This window comes from Canis aureus, chromosome 7, assembly GCF_053574225.1.
Source record: "Canis aureus isolate CA01 chromosome 7, VMU_Caureus_v.1.0, whole genome shotgun sequence".
NCBI lineage: Eukaryota > Metazoa > Chordata > Mammalia > Carnivora > Canidae > Canis > Canis aureus.
Window position 1 is genome coordinate 18,377,009 of NC_135617.1, and position 27,386 is coordinate 18,404,394.

General features: G+C 34.4%; 1 protein-coding gene across 8 annotated transcripts in view; it reads right to left on the reverse strand.

Moving 5' to 3' along the window:
• Window positions 1-1,427: 1,427 nt before the first annotated feature.
• The window catches only part of MANEA (mannosidase endo-alpha), a 74,936-nt gene continuing 48,977 nt past the window's right edge, over window positions 1,428-27,386 (reverse strand). For all 8 annotated transcript variants that reach the window (XM_077903048.1, XM_077903042.1, XM_077903047.1 and 5 more), the window contains 2 exons: window positions 6,998-7,074; window positions 1,428-6,212 (listed from right to left, as the gene is read on the reverse strand). In XM_077903048.1, coding sequence (XP_077759174.1) covers window positions 5,555-6,212; window positions 6,998-7,074 — 735 coding nt within the window. In that variant the 3' untranslated portion in view covers window positions 1,428-5,554. The remainder of the gene's footprint in view (window positions 6,213-6,997; window positions 7,075-27,386) is intronic.

The window sequence follows — 27,386 nt, forward strand, 5'->3', positions numbered from 1 at the left end:
AGAAAATAGGTTGCAGAAGTGGGGGCTATAATTAAATACGATTACGGGGTTCTCTACTTACTTTCCAGGCTTTAAACATGGATTCATATCTAGTAAGTAAAAGAATCAAAGGACTTCAAGTCCTTCTCAATAAATAAAATTAATTCAAATCAGCTATTCAAAAGCCAAATTAGGTTAAAGGGAGAATACTGGCTAAGAGATATGAACCTCATTGTTGGGGTACTTTATTTCTGATCTTCCATAAAATCTGGGAAGACATCATATACTCAGAATCATATACTCAGGATTCACTTTCACTGAGTTTTGTTACATACTTAGAATTTACTCAATAATCATCACCATAACTAGTCCCATGAAAAATCTTTGTAATTTTATAAATAATGTTCTCAATAGTTTTATATTCTTTATGTCAGAGGTCACAAATTAGTGACCCCAACCAGAAAATATTTTTAAAATCTTTTCTGATATTTGCCAAAATGCTATAATTATAAAAATTTATAGACACGTGGGCATGCATACTTCATTTCAGTGACCCATAACTACAAAATGAACATTGACAGAGCTAACTAGCAATTACTCCTTTTAGGTGAGAGTGGTCCAAAGTTCCTTGGACTCTCTAGGGTCTTCAACCTGATGCATTTATTTACATTACATTGCCTGACAGGTTCCTGTAGGTTTTTACATTTTTATTCTGAGGTATAATAATGCCAATGTGCGAAATTGTTTTTGAAGTATTTTTGTTTTTTTGTATAGTTAATATATGTTACATTAGTTTAGCTGTACAACATAGTGTTTCAACATTTCTATACATTATTGCTATGCTCACCATAAATCTAACTACCATTTGTCCCACACTATTACAGGACTGTTGACTATATTCCCTATGCTTTTTTACTTTAAATTGTGACGACAAGGTAAAGTTTACCTTGTAGAGGAAAGGAGGTGCTTCTTTCCTGGCAAAAAAAAAAAAAAAAAAAAAAAAAAAGGCCATATAATATCTTGTATTAACTACTCAGAAGCTTGATACCAAATATGTAGTCAATCATATATGCTAGCATTGTATATATATTTTTTTCAAAATCCCATTTTTCATTGTTCATGTATTTTTAAACTTTCTTTATGGAAACAATACTTTAAATCCTGTCTTCAAATAGAGTACACATTTTATTTTATTTTATTTTTAAGTATTTTATTTATTTATTCATTGAGAGACATACAGAGAGAGGCAGAGACACAGGCAGAGGGAGAAGCAGGCTCCATGCGGGGAGCCTGACTCGATCCCGGGTCTCCAGGATAAGGCCCTGGGCTGAAGGCGCTAAATCGCTGAGCCACCCGGGCTGCCCGAGTACACATTTTAAAAAGAGAAAACATTACCTACACTTGATACAGGAGTGACTCAAGTAAAAAGAAAACAATGAAATAAAATATTAAACATTAAAATAATATTTTATTTGGGGATTATATTGTCTTTAGCTAAGAATACATAATATTCATGAGGAAAAATAGAATTTGAGCTCAGCTACTATTCATAAAATGATCGTCACTCAACATTTTTTTTACAAGACAGCTAAAAAGAGTGTAGTTTTCAAGAATGTACTTTAATTAAATATAACACCAAGTTTTCAAATAAGAATTCAGCAGCCTTGCAGTTAACTTTTTACAAGAAGCCAGAGATTAGATTGCTCTCTTTTAATATTAATGGCTTAATAGCCTGCCACATGGCTAATGAATCTAAGTAATTAAAAAACAATACATAGAATGGCAGCATTCAATAAATACAAACTTTGACTATAACAAATGTTCTGGCACGCTCTTCTTAGGTGACTATATAAATTTCTAAACTTTATTGCATTTATTACAATTGATTTCTTCTAAATATTTTTCTCTTTTGTATTTGATAGTTTCAAAATCAGGGTAAAGATCACATTAGACATTATCAAATTAATATAGTACTGTTTTCATAATGGCCTTTTGTAAAAAGCACTGAAACACTTTCATGCATGAACATAATTAATGCATCTTAAATGTGGCTGAATAGTTAAGTAGTTATCCCTTTATTTCATGTTGTTTACAACAATCTTTGGCCAGACTGACCAATTCTTTCAAAATGTCAAAAACAAACCATGATGATATAGTCATAAGTTGAGTTCTGTATATAGAATTATCAAACCATAGAAACTCATTGTCTTATTTCATGAAATATTTATTTCATGGGGTATTTTCTGAAAGTCTCTTTATGATTTATGATAATTTATGATTAAATTTATGGCTAATTTTTTAATATAAATTGAGAAACAAAGTAAGATGCTTTTAAATGAAATCTAGAACAAAGAAAGTAAAAAGTGCTGTTTTAACTTCACTAAATTTCATATCTGTTACCATATATAGTTATTTTTCTTTTGATACTATAAATTACGTAACAACAAAAACCACATTGAAAAAATGTTCCTCTCTTCATTGATGAAATCTAACAGCACTACTCTAAGTTCTTTGATCAGACTGGAATGAGTCTTTATAAAGTAATTAAGCCAATGTAGTACTTGAATTCTCAAGAATGATGATCTTACAGGAAGCATACAATAACATTTAGACTTTGTTATGTATCCACATAAAGTCAGTACAAAATTTAATTTGAAGTACATTTTTTAAAAAGAAGTTCTGAGCCAAAAAAAATTGTTTTGCTTGTGGCTAGGCCCATTTATCATTTTGAAATTGTAGATATTTATAAAAATAACTGAAATTTTGCTGGTCATAAAGTATTGCTATGCTATGGGACATAAAAGTGTTTGACTTTAATTCAATATTTAGACGCAGACTTTCAAGAGCTGTTTCTGTAGGCACTGTAGAGTTCAGGAACAGTCTTCATGTTTAAACTGAGTAACTGATCAGTTTGAAAAAGTGTAGGGTTAGAAACTTGGTAGATTCTCTGGTGGTCTGTTAGAGCTAACATATGATTATGCCCAAAGAATAAAAAAAATACAACATCTCCAACCCACCCCCCAAAAAAACCCCATTTTTTTCTATGAATTTGTTAAACACACCCAGTGTTTAACAAATTCACAGATTTAAAATGTATATATAGTTAAAGACACACTTTGTGTTACATATTTAAATAGAGAAAATATAGAGTGCTGAATATTACTTTTCATCTGTTAATCAGAAATTAAACATATTTCATAAATAGAAAGGAACACATTTTTATATCTAAGATACACGATTTCATGTATGCTTTTATTAAATGAAAAGTTAGTTACTACATATAACAAAATAGCCTTTTAATTACTTTTAAAACAGAAAAAAGTTAATGTATAACTTAAACATTAATAACAGCAGTTTTTGACAATATTAATCCTCAATGGAACAATGAAAAAAAGACTGTTTTCTATAGAGTCAAAACAGATTGATTAAACCATAAAAGAATTATGATTCATGCATTGCATATATTACACTGTTTGACAGTTATTTTAGTTTATTGAATTCACATCTAGATAGTTTAAATTAGGTAACCAGTTCTTTGCTTTTACTTGTGATCATAATGATCCAAACTGTGTTATAAGTCCAATGATAAAGGCAGCTGTAATGAATACCTGAGGAAGATTTTTGAGAGCATTCCTCCCTAAGAATAATGAAATTATTAAACAGGCAAAAAGACACAGGATAGTCATATAATTATAAATTCTTAAACCACTATGAGATCAGATTCCAAACATTTTCCCTTGAGAACAAATCTGTTTTGTTTTACTTTGAAATCTGATCATTACAGGCTAGTTTGAGTAATGTATTGGGAAGCACAACAAAGTTCAGAGGTAAAGAGTACTGCTGTACTAGATTATCTAGGCTTGCAAGGGGAGCAAGATAGAAAGTGGTGGTATTTGTGCTGAGGTTTTGTAGACCTTGGTTTTATAATTTCAGAACTATTTCAAAAATTTTTCTGTTACAGTAGGTTCAGATATGCAGTATAAGCAATGACAAAAATTCCTCTGTGGTAGTTATTTCTTGAAATTTAATAAAATATGGTAAAAGTTATTGTTAGACATATTTACAGTTTATCCTATGATAACATATAGTGGCTAACTGGATGTAAGAAAAAAAATCCACAGGTTAGGAAGAGGCTTCATTATATTGTTATAGTGATTTATTCTGAGAATTTCTTCTAGAAAGTAGATTACTACTATTGTTTGCATTTCCCATGGCCTGATCATTCTCTGAGAAATGGCAAATTCTTAAGGTTTAAATAAGTTTTATATTAATCATGCCTCTTTTCAAATAAAAGATATTTTATTTCAAAATTACTAATTAAAAGTAAATTTCACCACCTGATGGGCTATTTTATGATAAATTCTACTGTTACCTTATTTCTGAATGAGTATCTCTAAAACCTGAAGATTTATATGTATTATTGTTTAGTACGCCCTACTGCTTCTCTTTAGTAAATTAAATATCTAAGGAATAATCATGTCATAGTATATATATATTTTATAGTTCTATTTAACTCTAAGAATTGAAGAATAACAATCTATTAAGGAGATTCATTTTTTAGCATATTGGTGGATTAATTTGTCATAAATGATTAACAACTGATCACAAATATTGAATATGATAGGTACTGTCAAAGTATAATGTTTTTACATGGGGATATTTTGTCTTTTAAATGAGATTATTCCCATCACTAAGTGTTAAACTTAAAAGTCAAACTTCAGGAATGAATTTAAGATATAAAAGAATTTTCATTTCTATGTCCTTAAAATGCAAAGTAATTTTTCTCTATTTTGTTAAAATAGCTTAAAATATTAAGAAGGAAAGCTAATGGTTGGTAAGAAAGAAAAAGATTGATACTAACAGTTGGTCTCTGATTAACATTAAATTAAAAACATGAATGACAAGGCAAAGATTGACAGGTATCCAAAAACTTGTATTTTGGTCATTCTATCTTCATAATAACTATAAACCAACTAGGTTTTCTTAACAGAGAAGCAATCATTAACTTCTATGACAGAATTTTTCATAGCTTTTAAAGCAGACACAGTAGACATGCAAAATACCTAGCATGCTATGCTATCAAAAAATCTTCAAAGAATGATGCATATTGTGCTGCAGAAAGCAGGCCTTCCTAACACAATACGATTCACAGTAAGGCTTAAGTTAAGATTTTATTTTCCTTAAGAATTCTTATTGGAGACTGTACTGTATTAGTGAACAGACTCTGGATGAATGAATCTTTGGAAAAAAAAAAACTAATGAAATATACACTATCTTGTAGATCTTATTTCTTCACTAGACATATCAAATATACACATTCTCTCTCGTTGGGCCCAGAATACAATCAGGATTTAACTGTGCATTCTCTATGTAATAATGTCAAATAACATTATTTGCACAACTTTTCTCTCAGATTTTTTTCGTGCAGAATTGTGAAGGGTGACAATGATGATATTAGTTAGCATTTTTTAAAAAATTACAAATTCTTTTTATTACATATATACTGATGGGATAACTGCCAAATAACACAAAAGGTGTTTATTGAAATTAGGTGATTTCTATAATTATTTCTGCATTAGGAAAGAGGCAGCTTCTGATCAACTGTATAACCTGCTCTTTCCTTACTATATTTCTCAGACCACTTGCGAGTTAGTTCTAGATAAAGACTTGGTTTATGAGGCCGGTAATCCAGGTATACTGTATTACTGGTTCTTTTGGGAATAGCTTTTTCAATCTGAGTTCCTTCATGCCACTCATTAAAAGAGGTGATAGAAATTATACTGGGATGGGCATGGAGTGCAGCATCCAGAGCAGTTTCATAGTACTTCCCGTTGATTCGGTTCCGAGTGTTCTGAGCGTTCCATGGACGGATGCTGGTATCTATATATCCTGGGCCCACACTTGGGATAAACAGGAGGTTGAACTGATCACAAAAAAATCTTAGCCTTGCCCAATTCTCATATGATGAGCCATAAGTAAAGCCATTTGTGGCAAAATATGTGTAAATTCCATCAAAACCACCTTCAAGAATATCGTATCTGTGTTTGCTCTCTACTAGAAGTGCAATAAACAGTCCATCGTAAGGAGAATTGCGGATGCTCTGAGACCCTGTGGGGGTTAACAAATTGGCCCATTTTTCAGGCTTTGTGATATAAGAATCATAGATATAAAACATAGGAAGAGCATTGCCGGTCCTAGTCTTGTACCTATAAAAGGCTGGATGATTTCCATATCTAGAATACAAAAATATGTAAAAGTGAAGTGAATATCTGCAACTCATTTTCCACAGACAATAACTGTTTCTATATTGAAAATAGTTAAAACACGCTATTCACTTTCTTTGGGGGATCAGTTATATTAAGGGTAATCATTAAGAATGCATTTTCAAATTTTGCAGATTGGAAAAATGAGACACTGGATACATCAAGACATTACCTAACAAGAAATTAATTATCTTATATTGAAGTTTACAAATGATGACCAATACTCTAAAAAGCCCATTTTCTATATGAATATGTCAACTGCTTTTTTTCTACCAGTGATAAATGTCTCACTGTTGCTGGTAGGTTTCCTTTTAAGAGTACAGTATCTGTCACAGGTTCCTATCAGTAAAAATCCTTGAACGCAATGAAGCTGTAGAATTTTTTTTCTTGTAATCAGACTAATTATAAATGAAAATAATGGATGTGGGCCCACAGACATAAAAGCAGTTCACATTTTATAATTTGAACCTTCTTTTGAAAAGGCAAAACTCTATATTAGTGATTTATGGAATACCAATTTAAAGTATCAGCCAACAAATCATAAATAAAGCTTAATAAACACAAAATCAGTAAATAGAATCTATACAAAAAGTGAATCATAAGGAATTTCAGAAATGTTCCTCAAAATGATTATTTATTATAAAATTTAGTATATCAGACCATAAGTCTTCAAACTCAAATATAATTTAAATGTACTCTTATAACTGTACATTATCATTGGATCATAAAACAGTAATGTAAACAAAGAAACTCACTTGTCTATAATATATTTGACATTTTTGTACATGTTTTGATCATCTCGATTGCTATATGGTTCAATGTGAAAAGTGACCTAAAACAAAACAAAACCAAAAAATCGATTAGAGAAAAAATTATCTATAATGTTAAAAGTGAAAGTATATATTTTTAATAAAGTGATTTAATAGCTTTAAGATAAATACTTATTGAACATAAATGTTATTAATAGAATTCTAGCAGAAAAAGCCCTTAGTCAATTTTGTTACTGTGAAATAATATGCTCAAGAGTCTACTTTTTAACTACTTTAGGGAACTATGTGAAGGGAGGTACTAAATGAGTTAGATGGTTGGAGGCAAAGTGGGCAATCTGAATTCAGAACTCAAATGTTTGACTACTATGCAATACTTCTTCCTATATGTTTATTTCTTATAAAGAATAAATAGGGATATACTCTACATCCAGAGAAGTTTCTTTAAAAAGAATATGGTACAGAAAAATCTGGATTCTATTCCCAGGTGTGACCAATAAAGTTTACATTTAAATGGAATTAATAGCAACTCTTTTTTTTTTTTTTTTTAAGATATGAGAGTAAGTGTATACCAGTGGGAGGAGGGAGAGCATCTCAAGCAGACTCCCCACTGGACTCAGAGGCTGCCTAGGAGCTAGTTCCTACCATCCTGAGATCATGATCTGAGCCAAAATCAAGAGTCAATGAGCCAAGCAGGCACCCCATTAGCAAATATCTTAAAATGACAAAGTCCTCTATCATTAAAACATTTACAATTAATGTAATCAACATTTAAATAATCTACATTTAATGTGTACTATTACTCAAAGAATTTGTCATAAAATAACCGGAAAAATAACACCCACTAGTACTATGAATGCTTATTATGGTTTATAGATGTCTACCATAATTGTAGAAAGCAGTAATCAAAAGTATTTTTTTAAATACTGTGCACAGAAGATTCATTCTTTAAACTAAAAAACATTAGTTATATATAAATCAAGAAAAATTGGTTATGGCTAGTAAAACTATTTTGTATGAAACTTCTAACTAGTAGCGTAGATTGTCACTTAGATCTGTAAATCAAATTTTGACCAGTAGCCATTGAACATCTTTATGACAATCTAAAAAACTTCTTGATGTTACTCTGATTTAGGGTTTAGTCTCTATGAAGCATGTATGGAATTAAAAACTTCTCTGCTAGTGCAACATAAAATGCTTTTGTTTTCGGGACACCATGGTGGCACAATTGGCTAAGCATCCCCACTCTTGGTTTCTGCTTACATTGTGATCTCAGGCCCACCTCAGCTGCGGCTGTGCACCGAGTCTGCTTGGGATTCTGTTTCACTTTCCTTGTGCCCCTCCCTCTCATGCTGTTTAAAATAAGTAAGTCTTTAAAATGCTTTTGTTTTCAATTACCCAATTAATGTAAATTGAATAAATAAGTAATATGAATACTATGAATAATAAAATGAATTTTACTACTTGTCACAGAATTTTAAAGTCAGACAGCACTTAGTGAAAATATTCTTAGTATTATTGAAATCCCATTTCTATTAAAAGGGAAGTTTTATCAGTAACGAAGGTTAAAAAAAATTCTGTGTATCGGAAGCATTGCTAGGACAGTCATGGTTTTCAGTAGCTCTGGTATTTGCTTTTTAACTTCAAGTGAAGCAGATTGGCAAGGGTATAGGTATTTTCGTGTTCTTATCTAATGTTACCTCGGGTAATTCTCCCTTTAGATGGAATGTATTTTCTAAGCTTCCATTTTATATATAAAGGGTACTATATTTAAGCAAATAGTACCATGGCATCCTTACCTTCTTTTGCAAATTACAGATCAAAAAAAGCTGTTATTGAAATACAATATTTTCATTTTCCCTCATATAGTTCAAACTTATTATAATAAAATTATGATGTGATCTAGTTACTAGTCCTCTTTCATTGGGAAAAACCAATTAGACCAATACTAAAGTAACCTTATAAATGACAAAATATTCTCTATATAAAATCAAATGTTTGCGTTAGCTTTAGATTAGGAAATAACAGTCATAAATATGCCCTCATTTCATGTTTCTACACTTTTGACCTTTTTAGCTCTTCCTCACCCTGCAGCCAAAGTGAACTTTCTAAAGTGAACATCTGATGATTCTGGAGAGTGGGGTCAAGCAACATGCTTGCCATAAAATGTTCCTATTTATCCTCCCACCAAAATCAAAGGATTAGACATTCATACATGAACAAAAGGACTCTTGTGGGTGTTTTTAGCCCTATTATCTTATACTGTAAGGAATCTGGCAGGAGTCTCAACCACCAGTCCAACCAGTAAGGGTCCTCTGTATGGGATGGGAACCACAGGAGCCAGCCAAACTTCCTAGACCCCTCTTGCCCCTACAGGACAAAAATCAGGTAAGTGTAGAGGGAATAGCATCAGAAAGAGAACTTGCCAGAGTTTAGCCTTTTTTTTTTGTTCTTTTTTTAAAATTTTTATTTATTTATGATAGTCACAGAGAGAGAGAGAGAGAGAGAGAGAGAGACAGGCAGAGACATAGGCAGAGGGAGAAGCAGGCCCCATGCACTGGGAACCCGACGTGGGATTCGATCCCGGGTCTCCAGGATCACGCCCTGGGCTAAAGGCAGGCGCTAAACCGCTGAGCCACCCAGGGATCCCGAGTTTAGCCTTTTCTAAGGGAGACTCTGGCACACCACTGTAAAGGGGAGAAAATAGAGGAGTTTGCCTGAGAGATAGTAAGAGAAACTTTCACTGGGCAGTGGGGTGGTTGCCAGGAAACAATGAAGAGTGCTAATTTATCTAGTGGTGGTGACCTCTCCTGCAGGGAAAAGAGAAAAGCAGTGAGTGCCTAGTTATGGCAACTGGAGAAATCCATTCTCTCCCTCAGCACTGGAGTTGGTAGATCTATAACTGGGGGTTGGGAGGATATTGGGAAAGCAGCAGATAAGAATTTCAAATGGAGTAAAAGGGATTGTGCTTAGCAGGGAATACTACTGCTGGGATCATCCTACTGGGTGTGAATGCACCGGATGCTAAAGCCACATCTCTCTCCTCATGCTCTGTTATTCCTTATGCAGGATCCCATGTGCCACTGTAAGAGCAGTCTCCAGGAGATAAGAGAGCGGGCTCAGAAACCACAAACTTGAAAGTTTTCAGCTAGAATTTGTTCAAATACATATTCTGGCCCTCTGTCCCTTTCGGCACCCTCGGGAACACCTGGGAAAATTGGACATCCACATGCAGAAGAATGAAACTAGACCACTCTCTTGCACCATACACAAAGATAAACTCAAAATGGATGAAAGATCTAAATGTGAGACAAGATTCCATCAAAATCCTAGAGAAGAACACAGGCAACACCCTTTTTGAACTCGGCCACAGTAACTTCTTGCAAGATACATCCACGAAGGCAAAAGAAACAAAAGCAAAAATGAACTATTGGGACTTCATCAAGATAAGAAGCTTTTTTTTAAAAAAAAAAAAGATAAGAAGCTTTTGCACAGCAAAGGATACAGTCAACAAAACTAAAAGACAACCTACAGAATGGGAAAAGATATTTGCAAATGACGTATCAGATAAAGGGCTAGTTTCCAAGATCTATAAAGAACTTATTAAACTCAACACCAAAGAAACAAACAATCCAATCATGAAATGGGCAAAAGACATGAAGAGAAATCTCACAGAGGAAGACATAGACATGGCCAACATGCATATGAGAAAATGCTCTGCATCACTTGCCATCAGGGAAATACAAATCAAAACCACAATGAGATACCACCTCACACCAGGGAGAATGGGGCAAATTAACAAGGCAGGAAACAACAAATGTTGGAGGGGATGCGGAGAAAAGGGAACCCTCTTACACTGTTGGTGGGAATGTGAACTGGTGCAGCCACTCTGGAAAACTGTGTGGAGGTTCCTCAAAGAGTTAAAAATATACCTGCCCTATGACCCAGCAATTGCACTGTTGGGGATTTACCCCAAAGATACAAATGCAATGAAATGCCGGGACACCTGCACCCTGATGTTTATAGCAGCAATGGCCACGATAGCCAAACTGTGGAAGGAGCCTCGGTGTCCAATGAAAGATGAATGGATAAAGAAGATGTGGTTTATGTATACAATGGAATATTACTCAGCTATTAGAAATGACAAATACCCACCATTTGCTTCAACGTGGATGGAACTGGAGGGTATTATGCTGAGTGATGTAAGTCAGTCGGAGAAGGACAAACATTATATGTTCTCATTCATTTGGGGAATATAAATAATAGTGAAAGGGAATATAAGGGAAAGGAGAAGAAATGTGTGGGAAATATCAGAAAGGGAGACAGAACGTAAAGACTGCTAACTCTGAGAAACGAACTAGGGGTGGTAGAAGGGGAGGAGGGCGGGGGGTGGGAGTGAATGGGTGACGGCACTGGGGGTTATTCTGTATGTTAGTAAATTGAACACCAATAAAAAATAAATTAAAAAAAAAGAAAAAAAAAGTTTTAATCTAGAGGGTGATCTGGTTGTGGGGAAAAAAAAAAATAAACCACAAACTTGAGCTATAGCATTACTTCTAGAAAACAAACAAACAAACAAACAAACAAAAAGATTTTTGGCCTGGTACATGATAAGAACCAGGTAAGACATATAAGCTTTAAAAAACTGCCACAAAGAAGGTACAAAACTGGAACAGGTGCATCTTCATAAACACAGAGGAAAAAGATGACAACAGCAGTACTATAGAACATAACACCCCATCTGCTGAAGACAATAAGAAGAATTAAAGAGGTATGTACTACTTCAAATGTGAAAGTACTAATGAATTTCTACAAAGGTTATGAAAAATCAAGGAAATATGGCACCACTAAAAGAAAATTATAATCTTCAGCAATCAAGCTCACTGGCACAGAATAGTTTAACTGATAAAGAATTTTAAATAGTTGTAATAAAGAAACTCAACAATTTATAAGAAAATTCAGAAAGACAATTCAATTAAGTTAGGAATCAAAAACACAAATAAGGGCAGCCCAGGTGGTTCAGCGGTTTAGTGCTGCCTTCAGCCCAGGGCCTGATCTTGGAGACCCGGGATCGAGTCCCACGTCAAGCTCCCTGCATGGAGCCTGCTTCTCCCTCTGCCTGTGTCTCTGCCCCTCTCTCTCTCTCTCTCTGTGTCTCTCATGAATAAATAAATAAAGTCTTAAAAAAAAAAACACAAACAAAATGAGTTCTTTACCAAACAAATTCTGGATCTGAAAATCCAGTAAATGAGATCAAGAATGTAACAGAGAACATATATATGAGGCAGACCACAAGGAAGAAAGAATAACTGACATGGAGGGTAAGAATTTTGACATAACACAGAAGAGGGAACTTAGAGTTAAAAAAAAAAAAAGTGAAGAAAGCCTAATGAGTGCTGATTATCCTTAAAAAAAGACAAATATCAGAATAAAAACAAAACAAAACAAACAGCAGAGGATTTCCTAAACCTGAGAAAAGGCTTGCCTACTGAACTAATAGATTATCCTTTTATCTCTAAACAAAATGACCTTGTATAAGACATAAATTCTCACAAATCAGTATTAAAGAATCATAAAGGCATTCAGGTTAAAAAAAAAAAAAAAAAAAAAGTAACCTACACAGGAATTCCCATTAGTCTATCAGATTGCTCTGTAGAACCTCTACAGGCCAATAGAGAATATAAGGATATTTGAAGTGTTGAAAGATATAAAATTGTCAACCAACAATACTTATCTGGCAAAGTTTTCCTTCAGATGTGAAGAAATAAAAGCTTTTCCAGACCAACTAAATCTAAAAAAATTCACCACCACCTGACTTGCCTTGTAAGCAATGAAATAAGGGATTCTTCAAGCTAAAACAAAGACAGGCTCACCAGCCACATGAAAACAGAAAAGTACACAACACACTAGGTAAACGTAAAAAAATATACCTTTCAGACTTAGAAAACTAACTGTAAATTAGGATGGTGTGTCAGCTATTCATCTACGGTATAAAAGTTAAAGGAAAAGTGAGAAAAATTACAAGTTGTTAATGTAACTCAAACAAAAAGGTATACATACATTGTAACATCAATAATATAATATAGAGACTTTCTAGGCAATCAGAAATAAGTTGTTCTCAGCCTGAAATGGTTTCATCTCTAAGATAATTTATGTTAGCCCCATGGTACATACAAGACTAAAAACCCACAGCCGATCAACAAAGAAGGGGAAAACAGAGCATACCACCATGGTAAATAACCAATTTACAAAGGTTTCTACCTAGAAAGAGAGGGAAAAAGGAAAAACTGAAATACAAAACCAGGAACCAATTAAAATAGCATCAGTAAGTCTCTACATATTAATCATTACTCTACATGGAAGTGGATTGAACTCACTAATCAAAAGGCACCCTGGTTGGCTGGACAAAAAATATGACCCAATCATTGGGTGCCAATAAGAGATGTACTTCAGCTTCAAGGATGTGTATAAGACTTGAAGGGATGGGAAAAAATACTCCATGCAAGTGGAAACTGCAATAGAACATCAAATATCAGCATATAAATTCAAAGAGGACTGAAAAATTAAGTGTTCAAGTGAAAAATCATTAATATTTTATGGGAATATTTTCATTGGCTGGGCAATGATGCTATATTTTAGTGTTGCTTCTGGTTTTACTTTCCCCCAAAATATCAACAGATATAATTTATTGTACTTACACTAATTACTGCTAATTTTCGCCTTTAAAAAATTGTGTCTCTGTGTCAAATACTTTTGTTTCTTTGTAGTTTTACTTTATAATTTTGTTGAATAATAACTCTAGTAGGAAAAGAAAAAAAAAACAGTTCCAATTCAAGATAGGGACCTAGGAAGAGCCTATAACTCATCTCACATGGACACACTGAGTCTATAGTTATCTACAGAACAATTTCCTCTGGAAAAAAAAACCCTAAAACCTGGTACAGTGACCTCTTCGCATGTGGTATGCAAGGGCAAAACCACATCAAAGTGGGCAGGAAAGGTGGAGGCACAATCTCACCATAAACCCCCACCCCCGACCCATAATCAGATAGGGTTTTAAAAGTTGGAGCCTCTCCCTGAGAAGCAAAGTGTTTGATCCCACATGGGGCATCGTAACGTTTAAGACTGGCACCTGAGAGATGAGACTCCCAAACACCTGGCTTTGAAAACCAGAGTTTACACCTACCAGATTAATGGGGATACAGTAAACTGAAAAATGGCTCTTCAAAGACTCGTGTGCAGATTCACTTGTCCCAGGGCCCAGTACGGAAGGAGTCCTTGGCAGGTGCCCTGACTTTAACATTAGCAAACGAATCCTTCAAATAAAGCAGTGGTCTGAAGGGCAGGTGTCTACTCTGGTGAGTGCCATCTTCCTGATCTCTCTTGGTTGTGCTCTAGAGTACTACTATCTTCTGGAGGAGAGCTTTTATCCATGCCCAGGATCCTGGTTTTTATGTCTGGTGCTCCAGTTTTGCAGTTGCCACCCAGAAACACCCCTTGATCACCTGGCTCTAGAGAATGAGCAGCTTGTTTTTGTGGGCCCCACAGGACTGTAACAATCAAAGAGGCAGTTTGGCAGACCAAGACTTCCAGGGCAGAGTACAGATAGCAGACCGAATCTCACTCCCAGTCTGAGAAAGAGGCCCGTTTGCTAGTCCAAGAGCTCTGACCTGAGGGTTTGATCTGAGGTTCTTGGTTTGGCACATTTACAGACATCCACAGAATTGAGTTCAGTACACAGAGGCCAGTTGATGCAATGTTTACACTCTCCATCTGCCTTGCTCAAGCTTGCCCTTAAGAGAGGAACTTCTATTCTTGGCTGGTGCCTTGGTTTTTACAACTGCTTCTGGGGGATACCTCTACATCAACTGGCGCTGGAGGCCAGTGGAGACAATGCTCATAAATCCCACAGGATTATAACCAACAGAGAAAGAGTTCTTAAACAGCTATCACCCCCAGGGCACAGCAAGAGGTAGAGAACTAGGAGCTCAGTCTTTTTGTGAAAGAGGCCTATTAGTTTATCATCATAGCTACAATCTGAGAAGCAGGCTTCTAATTAAACACACATTTAAGGGCTGACTGTAAACCTTTCCCTGAGCCCTGAGAGGGCAGGTATTATCTATCATTCTCCCTCTTTTGTACTCCAAAGTATCAGCATCTCTTAGGAGGGAGGTCTTACTTGTGTCTAGTGCCCTGATTTTTGTGGCTACAACCCAGAGGATAACCCTTCATTACCTGGCTCTGGTAGCAATTGAGCTTGAGTTCCTGAGTCCCCCAGAACTGTAATAATCAGACAGTTCTTGGGGTACCACACAGCAGACTGAAACACATCCCCATTCTGTTAAAAATGGTGACTTGCTTGTCCTGGAGCTTCAGCCCTAGGGACAGGCCTCAGGTTTGGCACCCAGCTAGAGCCTACAGAAGTGCTCTCAGGGAATGTAGGCCAGGGAATGCTATCTTTGTGCTCTCCTTCTGCCTCATTATAGCTTATGGAATCTTCAAGAAAGGAGCTTATAAATTTGCTTAGAGCCCTAATTATCACAACTACCACTCAGACAATGCCTCTAGATCACCTGGCTCTGAGGGCCAGTGGGTCTTATGTTTGTGGTCCCACTGGACTATATATATTTGCATTGTTTAAAAGCTACTGCCTAAGGGTCTGGCATCTAATCAGCCTGAATCTAGATGCTGACTGAGGCCCTCCCCCACTCTGGGTTGCTAACTGGTACTGGAACACCTCAACTACAAGGATCTACTAGAAATAAGAAGATGCTTGAACAAACACAAAGAATTGAGAGACAATCAGAAGCTAGGGCAGGGTTGAATGTTAAAAAGTGAGAACTTGACAAAGGGATAGGGAACATAAGAAATAACCAAGCAGAAGTCAGTGCTAAAGAATAAAATAGCTGAACTGGAAAAAATACAAGAGGGGTTCAATACCATAAACAGAGGAAAGGCTCAAACACAGGACAAAGAAACTCCTCAATCAGAGTAGCGATAGATAGATAGATGATAGATAGATAGATAGATAGATAGATAGATAGATAGATAGATAGATAGAATGGAAAAACAGTGAAGCTCGATTAAGGGACTTACAGGATAAAATCAAGCAAACTAACATTTGCATGATAGGACTCCCAGAAGGAAAACAGAGAGAAAGGGGCAGAAAACTTATCTGAAGAAATAATGACTGGAAATTTCTCTGAGGAAGGAAAACACCTCCAGATCCAGGAAGCTCAGAGAATTCCTAGAAAGATGAACCCAGAAAGATTCACAGTTAGACATTACCAAATGTTTTCAAATGTAATTAAAATGTCAAAAGTTAGGAACAAGGAGAAAATCTTAAGAAGACTAAGAGAAAAAAATAGTTGTTACCATACAAGGAAGCAGGCGAGAAGAAAGTGTCACAACTAAGAACACTCCACCTAGCAAAGTTATCATTCAGAACTGGAGAGATAAAGAGCTTTCCAGACAAGCAAAAGCCAAAGGAGTTTATCACCACAAACCTGCCTTACAAGAAATGTTAAAGGGACTGTTTTAAGTAGGAAAAAAAGTGTGCTAAATAGTAACAACTTGTGAAAGTATAAATTTCACTGGTAAAAATAAATATATATTGAGGGTAGTGAATTAATCATAAAGCTAGCATGAAAGTTAAAAAATAAAGAATAAAAATGACTACAATAATTAAAAGATACACACAATAAAAAATATAAAATGTGATGTCAAAAACGTAAAACAGGATGTGAAGAGAGTAAAACTGCAGAGTTTTAGAATGCATTCAAACTCATCAGCTTAAAACAGATTGTTATACATTGTTATATGTGAGCCTCATGGTAAACACAAAGCAAAAACCTATAGTAGATAAGCATATACAAAATAATGAGAAAAGAATCTAGAAACACCACTAGCAAGCCATCAAACCACAAAAGGAAGTAAAAGAAGACAAAAGAAACAGAGGAATGGAAAGAAAACCACTAACAAAACAGCAAGAAGTGCATAACTATCAAATTACTTTAAATGTAAACGGACTAAATTCTCTGATCAAAAGATAGGGCAAATGGGTTAAAAATAAAAAAAAAAAAAAGATTCTATGTGGTACCTATAAGAGTACTCAGATATAAGAATATGCAGTCTGAAAGTGAAGGGATGGGAAAAGATATTCCGTGCAAATGGAAACCAAAAGGAAATCTGGATTCACTATATGTATACCCACAAAATAAGGTTTTTTAAAACAAAGACTATCATAAGAGATTAAAAGGGGGATTACATAATGATAAAAGGATCAATTCAATTAGAAGAAAAGCATTTGTAGATATTTATGCATTCAGCCACAGGAGCACCTAAATATATAAAGCAAATGTTAAAACATCTGAAGGGAGAAAAAGCAATTCAATAACAGTAAGGAATTTTAATACCCACTTACATCAATGGAAAAATCAATTAGTAAAAGGAATTATAGGCCTTAACATGTCAGAACAGATAAACTTAACAGATATTTACAGAAAATTTCATTCAAAGCAACAGATTGCACCTTCTTAAAGTGCATAGTCATTCTCCAGGATAGATTAGATGTTAGGCTATAAAACAAGTCTTAACAAATTTCATAAGAGGGCACCTGGTTGGCTTAGTGGTTGAGAGTTGTCTGCCTTTGGGTCAGGTCATGATCTCAGGGTCCTAGGATCAAGTCCCACATCAGGCTCCTCACAGGGAGTCTGCCCCTATCTCTGCCTCTCTCTCTCTCTCTCTCTCTCTCTCTCTCATAACACACACACACACACACACACACACACACACACACACATACACACAAAACAAATAAACTCCAAATTTAATTTAATAAGATTGAAATCATATACTACATGGTCAGAAAAGATGTCTGATGAAACCAGAAAACAATTATAAGAAAACTGGGAAATTCACAAACAAGTGGGGATTAAATAACATGATACTGAACAACCAATATATCAAAGAAGAAATTAAAGGAAATTTAAAAATTCCTTGAGACAATGAAAATAGACCTAAAAAAATACAAAAACTTAAGAGGGGGAATTCTTAGCAATAAATGCCTACGTCCAGAAATAAGAAAAAATCTCAAGTAAACAACTAACTTTATGGGTCAAGGAACAGGAAAAAAAGATAGAGCCCAAAGTTAGTAGAAGGAAGGAGATAACAAATCTGAAGCTATATATATAAATATATATATTAATTAAAAAGTTTGGAGTTCTTTATAGGAGACTAAATGACAATGGAAAAGAAACGAAGAGCTGTTTCTTTGAAAATACAAACGAAATTGACAAACCTTTCACTAGACTCACCAAGAAAACTCAGAAAAAAAAAAATCAGAAATGAAAGGTATGTTACAAATTAACCACAGAAATACAAAGGATCATAAAGACTACAATGAACAATTATATGCTGATAAACTGAACAACCTTGAAGAAATATATAAGTTGCTAGAAACATGCTACCTTCTGAGTCTGCATCAGGAAGAAAAAGAAAATCTGAACAAACCAATTACTGGTAAGGAGATTGAGTCAGTAACCGAAAACTTCCAATAAGCAAAAGTCCAGGACAGAATGCTTCATTTGTGAATTCTATCAAATATTCAAAGAATTAATAACAATCCACACTCTTCCAAAAAATAGAAAAGGAGAAAAGAGCAAACTCTTCTAAACTGTTTTTACAAAGCTAGCATTACCCTGATACTTAAACCAAACAAGGATGCCACAAGAAAAGAAAATTATAAGCCAATATTCATGATGAACATAGATGTAAAAATTATCAAAAAATATTACTAAACTCTATTAATTACAATAGCCAAGACAACAGAACCTAAATGTCCAGTGAAGGATGAATGGGTAAAGATGTAGCAGTATGTATGTATATATTCTCTCTTTCTTTCTCACACACACACACACAGACACACAGACACACACACACGGAATATTATTCAGCTATAATAAAGAATGAAGAATAAAATCTTGCCATTTCTGAGAACCTTGAGGTTCTCAATAAGCCTTGAGGAATTTATGCTATGTGAAATATGTCAGATAGTAAAAGAGAAATGCTATATGATCTCATTTAAATGTGGAACAAACAAATCAAGCTAACAGCTACAAAGGCAGGGGGGTGGGAGGTTGAGACATTCACATGTATTCAAAATATTTCAAAAGTATTCAAAATGTACAAATTCCCAGTTATAAAAAATGTTAGTCATGGGAATGTAATATGCAGCATGGTGACTACAGTTCCTAATAGTTTCAAACTGCACATTTGAAAGTTGCTAAGAGAGGAAATCTTAAAAGTTTTTATCATGAGAAAACTTTATAATTACACGTAGCTGATGTTCACTAGCTTTATTGTGATTATTCCACAATATATATAAATATAAAATATTTACATTTTAAACCTGAAACTAATATAATGTTACATGTCAGTTATACCTAATTAAAAGAAAAGAAACAAAGAGTATCTCAAAATAAATGAAAATGGAAACACAACATACCAAAACCAATGGGATGCTGCAAAACTAATTTGAGACAGAAGTTTATAGTGATGAAAGCACATATTAAGAAATGAGAAAGACCTGAAATAAACAGCCTAACTTTACACCTCAAGGAACTAAAAAAAGAACAAACTAAGCCCAGAGTTAGAAGAAGGAAGGAAGTAATAAAGATCATTGTAAAAGTAAATGGAAACCAAAAAAAAAAAAATAAAAAAAAAGCCAAAAAAAAAAAAAAAAAAAGGAAACCAGAAAAGCTATATAAAAGACTAATGAAACTAAAAGCTGTTTTTTTTTTTTTTTGAAAGATTAGCAAAATTTACAACTCTTAAAGGAAGACTGAGAATATGGGACTGAAGACTCAAATAAAAAGAAATTACAGACACTACCAAAATAAATAGGATCATAAAAGACTACCATGAATAATTATATGCCAACAAATTAGATAACCTGGAAGAAATGGATAATTTCCTAGAAATACAGAAATAGGAAGTCTGAACAGTAGCAAGTAAGGTGACTGAATCACTATCAAAAACTTCCTGACAATGGAAAACCATGACCAGATGTCTTACCTAGAATTTGGGCAATTAGAATTTGGGCAATTCTACCAAATATTTAAAGAAGAATTAATGAAGCCATTTTATGAGGCCAGCATTACCCTGATGCCAAAGCCAGATAATGATGCTACACGGATGGAAAACTATAGACTCTATGAACAGAGAGGCAAATATTTTCAATATTAACAAACTGAATTCAGGAACTCATTAAAGGAATTATATACCATGACTAAATGGGATTTATCCCTGGGAATCAAAAATTGCTCATACTTAAATCAATGAGATATATCACATTAATAAAATGAAAGATAAAAAACAGGATCAACTCAACGGACACAGGAAAGACATTTGAAAAAATACATCCTTTCATGATAAAACCCTCAACACGTATGATATAGAAAAAACATACCTAATGATAATAAAGTTAAAATACAACAAACCCACAACTAACATTATAGTCAGGGAAAAATTGAAAATTTTTCCTCTAAGATCAGGAATAAGACAAGTATGCTCACCTTACCACTCTTATTCAATATAATTGGTATAAGTCCTACGTAGAGTAATCAGGCAAGACAAAGTATCCAAATAGGAGAGGAATAAGTCATTACTTGCAGATGATAGGACCTTATATATTGAAAACCCTAAAGACTCAAAGTATTGGATCTAATCAGTGAATTCAGTAAAGTTGCACAAATTAAAACCAATCCATGGAAATCAGGTGTATTCTATATACTAACACACATCTGAAAAGGAAAATAAAATCTATCTCATTCACAAAAGCATCAAAAACAGTAATAAATACAGAGGAATAAGCTGAGAAGTAAAAGATCTGTATATGACTTTGCTAAAAGAAATTGAAGACAACATAAACAAATGGAAAGATATCTTGTGTTCACAGATGCAAGAGATAATATTGTTAAAATATTCATGCTACCCAAAGCAATCTATAGATTCAGTGAAATCCCTATCCCAATCCAATGTAATTTTTCACAGAAATAGAAAAAACTATCTTGAATTTGTCTGGAACCACAGAAGACTCCAAATAGATAAAACAATCATGAAGAAAAAAACAAAATTAGAGCTATCACACTTCCTAATTTCAAACTATCTTATGACGCTATGGTAATTATAATAGCTTGGTACTGGCATAGGATAGACAAGACATATGGACCCACAGAACAAAATAAAGAGCCCAGAATTAAATCCCTGCATATAAGGTCAACAAGTACTTGCTTGGTAAAGGGATCAGGAATACCCAGTGAGGAAAGGATAATCTCTTCAAGAAATGATGCTGGGAAAACTGTATAACCACATGTAGAAAAAAAAAAAAAAAAAAAAAAAAAAAAAAAGGAGCCTTATCTTATACAACTCACAAGAATTGCCTCAAGGGGGACTTAAAAGACTTAAATATAAGACCTGAAACTGTAAAACTCCTAGGAAAAAAACACAGGTAAGAACCTCTCTGACATCAGTCTTGACGTGATATTTTGTGTGACACCAAAAGTACAAAACAAAACAAAAACACAAGAAAACTCCACAAAATGCAGTAAGTGGGACTATATCAAACTTAAAATCTCCTACACTGTAAAAGAAACAATAAAATGAAAAGAGAACTATGGAATGGTAAAAAAAATATTTGCAAACTATGTATTAGATAGGAGTTAATATCTAAAATTTATAAAGAACTCCTACAATTCAGTTAAAGAAATCTGATTAAAAAATGGGCAGAGGAACAACTGAGACATTGTGTCTAAATACACAGACACAATATCCAATGGCCAACAGGTACATGAAGAGGTGCTCAATATCACTAATCATCAGGAAAATCAAAATAAGATACTCATAATAAACAGATGTGAGGTGCTATCATCAAAAAGAAGTGTTGATGAGGATGTGGAGAAAAGGAAAGCCTTGTGTACTGTTGGTGGGATATGGAGTTTCCTCAAAAAATTAAAGATAGCACTATCATAATATAGAAATTTCACTTTATTTATTTAAAGGAAATGAAATCACTATCCCCAAAAGATACCTGCACCCTTCTGTTCCTTCCAGTATTATTTACAATAGGCAATATTATGGAAACAATATTAAGTGTCCAATGGATGAATGGATAAGGAAAATGTGGTATACATACACAATGGAATGCTATTCAGCCATGAGAAAAAAATAAATCCTGCTTTGTGTGGCAACATGGGTTGATCTTAGGTCATTAATCTAAGTGAGATAGGTCAGACGGAGACAGACAATGTAGGATATCTCTTATATGTGGAATCTAAAAGAAAATGAATGCAAAAAGCACAGTAGAATGGTGGTTGCTAGGGCCTGGGGCCTGAAGGAATTGGGAGTGATTTTGTTTAAGGGTATATACTTACTTGTAACTAGCAGATAAAAATCATGGAGATCTAATAAACTGTAGTACAGTGGTTATACACAATAAAACTATTTTATAAACATTAAACTTGCTAAAAGACTAGATCTTAATTGTTCCCACCACTGGAGAAGATAATTATGTGACATGATAGAGGTATTAGCAAGTGCCACAGTGGCAATCATACTGTGGTAGTGTAAATTTTATCAGTGTGTTGTAAACCTCAAATTTTCATGTTATATGCCAGTCATAGCCCCCCAAAAGGAGCTAAAAGTCAGATCATGCCTCTTCCTCCAATTCTTCCATTCCCTACCTTTACTCCTTTATACCCTTCATCTCCCCCTAGAATACAAATGGGGTCTTCCTACACCGATATGGTGCTACAATACTTTGTCCTTTTCTTGCAGTTACTTGTGTTTATCCCTGACCTCCACCAAACTGCAAAGTTCCTTAAGGTACAGAGGTTATATTATTTGTAATAGTGCCAGCATCTCGAACAGTACCTGCCAGGTAGCAGGCCCTGCATGAATGCACACATGAGTGAGTAACTTCCATGCAAAATTGGTAACAAATTGAAGTGCAGCTCTGCCATTAAATACCCCATTTATGTAAGATTTACCAAGTTTTCACCACAAATCCACCCTATTAAAATAAGAACAAGGAGACAAAAAGGGGGAAAAAGGAGACCATGGATAGTATAACATCTTCCAAATGGAGATAAAAAATAATCTTAAAGGGAATCACATACTATACACAACTTTTAACATAGCCAAAAATCTGTGTGAGCCTGCAAAACAGATCGAATGATGACTTGAGAGCCATAGGCCAAATAAATACTGATGCTGATAAACCAACAGTATGAGAAATGGGATTTATATATAACATAGAACAACACTTGCTATTTTAAATACTAAAAATGTAAGACCATTGGTGGCTAAGTTGGTTCTTTCACTGAATCTGCTGATTTTCTTTTACCTAGATGGATGGGTTAATTCAGTCAGATTGTGATGTGATGATGTTGTATAATTAACCACTCACAATCTCAGTGGCTTTCAGAGACAAACATTTGTTGCACATAGTTATATGGACTGGCTATGTTGGCTCTGCTCCAGGCTGTGGATCAGTTTCAGATCTGCTCCATGTGCTTATCCTTCTGGGTCCTAGGAAGAAAGAGCACCTGGAGCATGCTGTTCTCATAGAAAAGAATAAAACCATGGAAGCATAGACATGTTTATGCTCAGACATGGTACATATTCTTTCACATCTCATTAGCTAAAGTAAGCCATGAGGCCAAGCCCCACATCAATGGGTCAGGAGGTACACTTATTCTTTTCCATGGAGGGAAAGGAGGAAAGGAATATCTACTAAACAATGACACAACCCATCAAAAATATGTCTCAAACACTGTTTCACTGTTGAGCTCTTTTTTTTTTTTCCTTTTAATTTAATTTGGAGAAAAGTACGAATGGGAGGTGGGGCAGACGGACAAGGAGAGCAGCAGACTCCCCACTAGGCAGGGAGCCCCATAGGGGGCTCCATCTCAAGACTGTGAGATCAAGACCAGATCCAAAATCAAGAGTCTGATGCACAAAGAACTGAGCCGTCCAGGAGAGCCCCTCACTGCTGTGTTCTTAAAGATACAGAAAGATGGCAAAGATAGAGTGGAAAAGATCCAGCTCTGATTTTTATTATATGATTTCTACAAAACCGCCTACTCAGTGACAGTTAAAAGTACAACAGCAGCCCTTGTTCCAATGAATATGCTAACAAATATATCAAAGAGCAGATATCTAAATCTCTTTGAAAACTTCTAATTTATATTTTACTTTTATTCATTGACTCTGCCCCTCTAAGAAATTAATTGGTCCATGTTTGCTAAAGATGAAGCAAAACAAGTAACTAAAGTGTCAAACATTTTTGTTATTCTTGCTCATTTGACTTAAAGCACTCACCTAAAATTACTCTTGGTTGAAGGTAGTAAATAAAAGCTGCAATTACAAATTACTTAGTGACTAATACTAGTTAAACCATTATGTAATCAGAACTAATGAGGTGTGACAAAAGCTTTACTGTGAGACAAACTCATTCTTTAACAAACTCTCTATTCCTAAACCAAAAACAGAATGAGGATAAAAGGAAAAACATTTTCAGCTCAAAAAGTAGAAAGAGTATAACAAACCCAAAAAATGATTAATTCTATCAATCAAGATTGAACAGAGCGAATACATTAAAACTATCAGAATATTTAATAAAAACTATTCGAATATTTTAAAAATAAAATTGATAAATTGAAGGGCTGCTTTTTTGGCAGGAAGGGGCTAAGCAACTCTGTACTAATCAAATTGTAGGAAAGGGGAGATTATTTCCTTGTGCTAAAAAATTAGCAAGGTAAAAAGTGTTGTTACTAATAAACCCACTTATTTTAAAGTTTCCGATGTGGGAAGTTATGCACATCGTAGGCCCCAGTCTATTAGCACAGAACTCACAATATTATTCATCTCTTCTATCATTGCCTTAGAACTTTAGTTTTAGTAAGTTACTGTCATTATTTAAGCATTAACTTTTCTTTGTATTAGCAGGCAAAGTTTCCATTCTTTATAAAAACAGGATATATTACACTTTATCTAATTATAAAAAAAAATCTGTTCAACACTACAGAAATCACACAAAAATCCAATAAATAAAATCATCTTATGGTTTCATCCTGTCATTCTACAAATGAAGAAGATAAGCCAGGAAGATGAAGTAACTGAGATAATTCTAGTCTCTTCCTGGTCTATTTTTGTAAGCACTGCATAGTCTCTCGCCAGACACAAGGCCAAGAAATTATCCTAAACATTTTGTAAAATATTAGCCTGTCTGGTTCCAAGTGTTTCTGACCATTAGATATAAAAGCTAAAGTACAGAGAGACCAAGTATGTTGACAATTAGACATCTTTGCCACATTCTCCTAAACAGGAGAAAACCAAACCTATCCTCAAGCATCAGAACACCCTCATTTTACCTTTAAATTCCTGAAAGTACATACTAAAAAGCCAGCTTTCTTGAGTTGTGAAGGCCTTTTCCCTCTTATCTCCCAGGATTAAAGTACCTATAATTACATGGACAGAAGAGTGGTCTCTGGACCTGTTTTGTGGAAGATAAATCATATTATTTATCCAGTTTCAGACCTGGTGCCAGAATTTGCAAGGTCTGTGTATTTGCAGATTTCAAGTGCCAATGAGAGCTTACTGAATGGTACTGGGGGATATGGCAAATGACAGCTCTTTCCAGTCAGCTAATTTAGGAGATGCAGCCTTAAGAGCTTTAGGATTATAAAGTAGAAAAATAAGGCTTTATGGACAGGAATGGGGGGCGGGGAGAACCTGTCTATTTAGCTGATCCTGTTTCCCCAGAGTTCCAGTTCTACTCCCCAATAAATTACTGAATCCTTACGCTGCAAAAGAAGAATTAAAACTAATTTTTCATATTTTTATTTGGAAACAAATATTTCAACAGTGATCTATATCATCTCTTAAAGAACTCACTTAATTTACCTTGACTGGATAAACAAGCCTGTCTTCCATTAGGATATATAAACTGCAAGGCATTTCAGACAAAATAAAAACCCTCAGTGATTTTTAAGAGTAGTAACAACCTGAGAATTCAGAGTAAATAGTCTGTAGTGAAAAGACACTGAGTCACATTTTCATTAAGATTTGCTAACACACACACACAAAAAAAAGATTTGCTAACACACTACCTTAAAAAACAGGAATAAACTTGAAGAAAAATGAGCAATCTAAGAATTATCAGACATGAAAATTATTGCCTAAAACAGTAGAACAGATAATGCAAAAAAAACAAAACCAGTATCATAAAAATAAGATTATTAATAAACATTCCTTTTATATTTCATTCTAAGTGATTCTTGAATTATATACTATAATCTCATATAAAGTGGTTTGTTTCTGTACTACTATGTTTCATTGATCTTTCTGCATACTAGTACTAAAGCCATACTCCTAATATGTCATTTTATAGTACATGCAGTTATTTGGAAAAAGAAGTTTTCCCTTCATTAATAAACATTAAAAAAAATTTTTAAAGATTTATGAGTGAGATCATGTGGGAGGAAGCAAGAGCAGGGGAGGGGCAAAGTAAGAGGGAGAAGGAAAAGCAGACTCCTGCTGAGCACAAAGCCCAACAGAGCGCTCAATCTCAGGATAACCCTGAGATCATGACCTGAGCCAAGGTCAGACACTTAACTGACTGAGCCATGTGGACAGCCCTAAAAGTCTTACTTCTAACTTATTTATATACTTTAAGATTAAGTGGTTAAATTCCGCATTTAAAATCTCATCAGAATTTTTCATTGCACTTAAATTTTTAAATCATATTAAAATATAAAATACAGGTGTCCCTGTGTGGCTCCATCAGTTAAATATCTGCCTTCAGCTCAGGTCCATGATCCCAGGGCCCTGGAATCAAGCCCCCACACAGGGCTCCCTACTCAGTGGGGAGTCTGTTTCTCCCTCTGCCCCTCCCCCTGCTAGTGCACATTTTCTTGGTCTCAAATGATAAAATCTTTAAAAAAAAGATGGCATTTGATAAGTCTTTTAATAACCTATATCAAGTTGAACTCACATTATTAAAAGATGAATGAGTTTTTATTTCCTTGAAATTTCAGTAACCATTAAGATGATATTTTATCTTCAGCAAATAATTAAGTTTTACTTAACACTTATATAGTGCTATGTATGACATTGAGTACTTTTCAAATATTACCTCACTGTAAAGTACAGTTTCTTACTTCTTCCATTTGAGAAATGAGAGAACTGAGGCATAAGAGTTACATAGTTCTTGTAAGTGGTTGAGCTAGGACTGAATGCTGAGATACAGATGCAGATTTTATACTCTTTAAACTATTCTTAGATTCTTACTAATAAATGCTTCTTACCTAAGTATTCT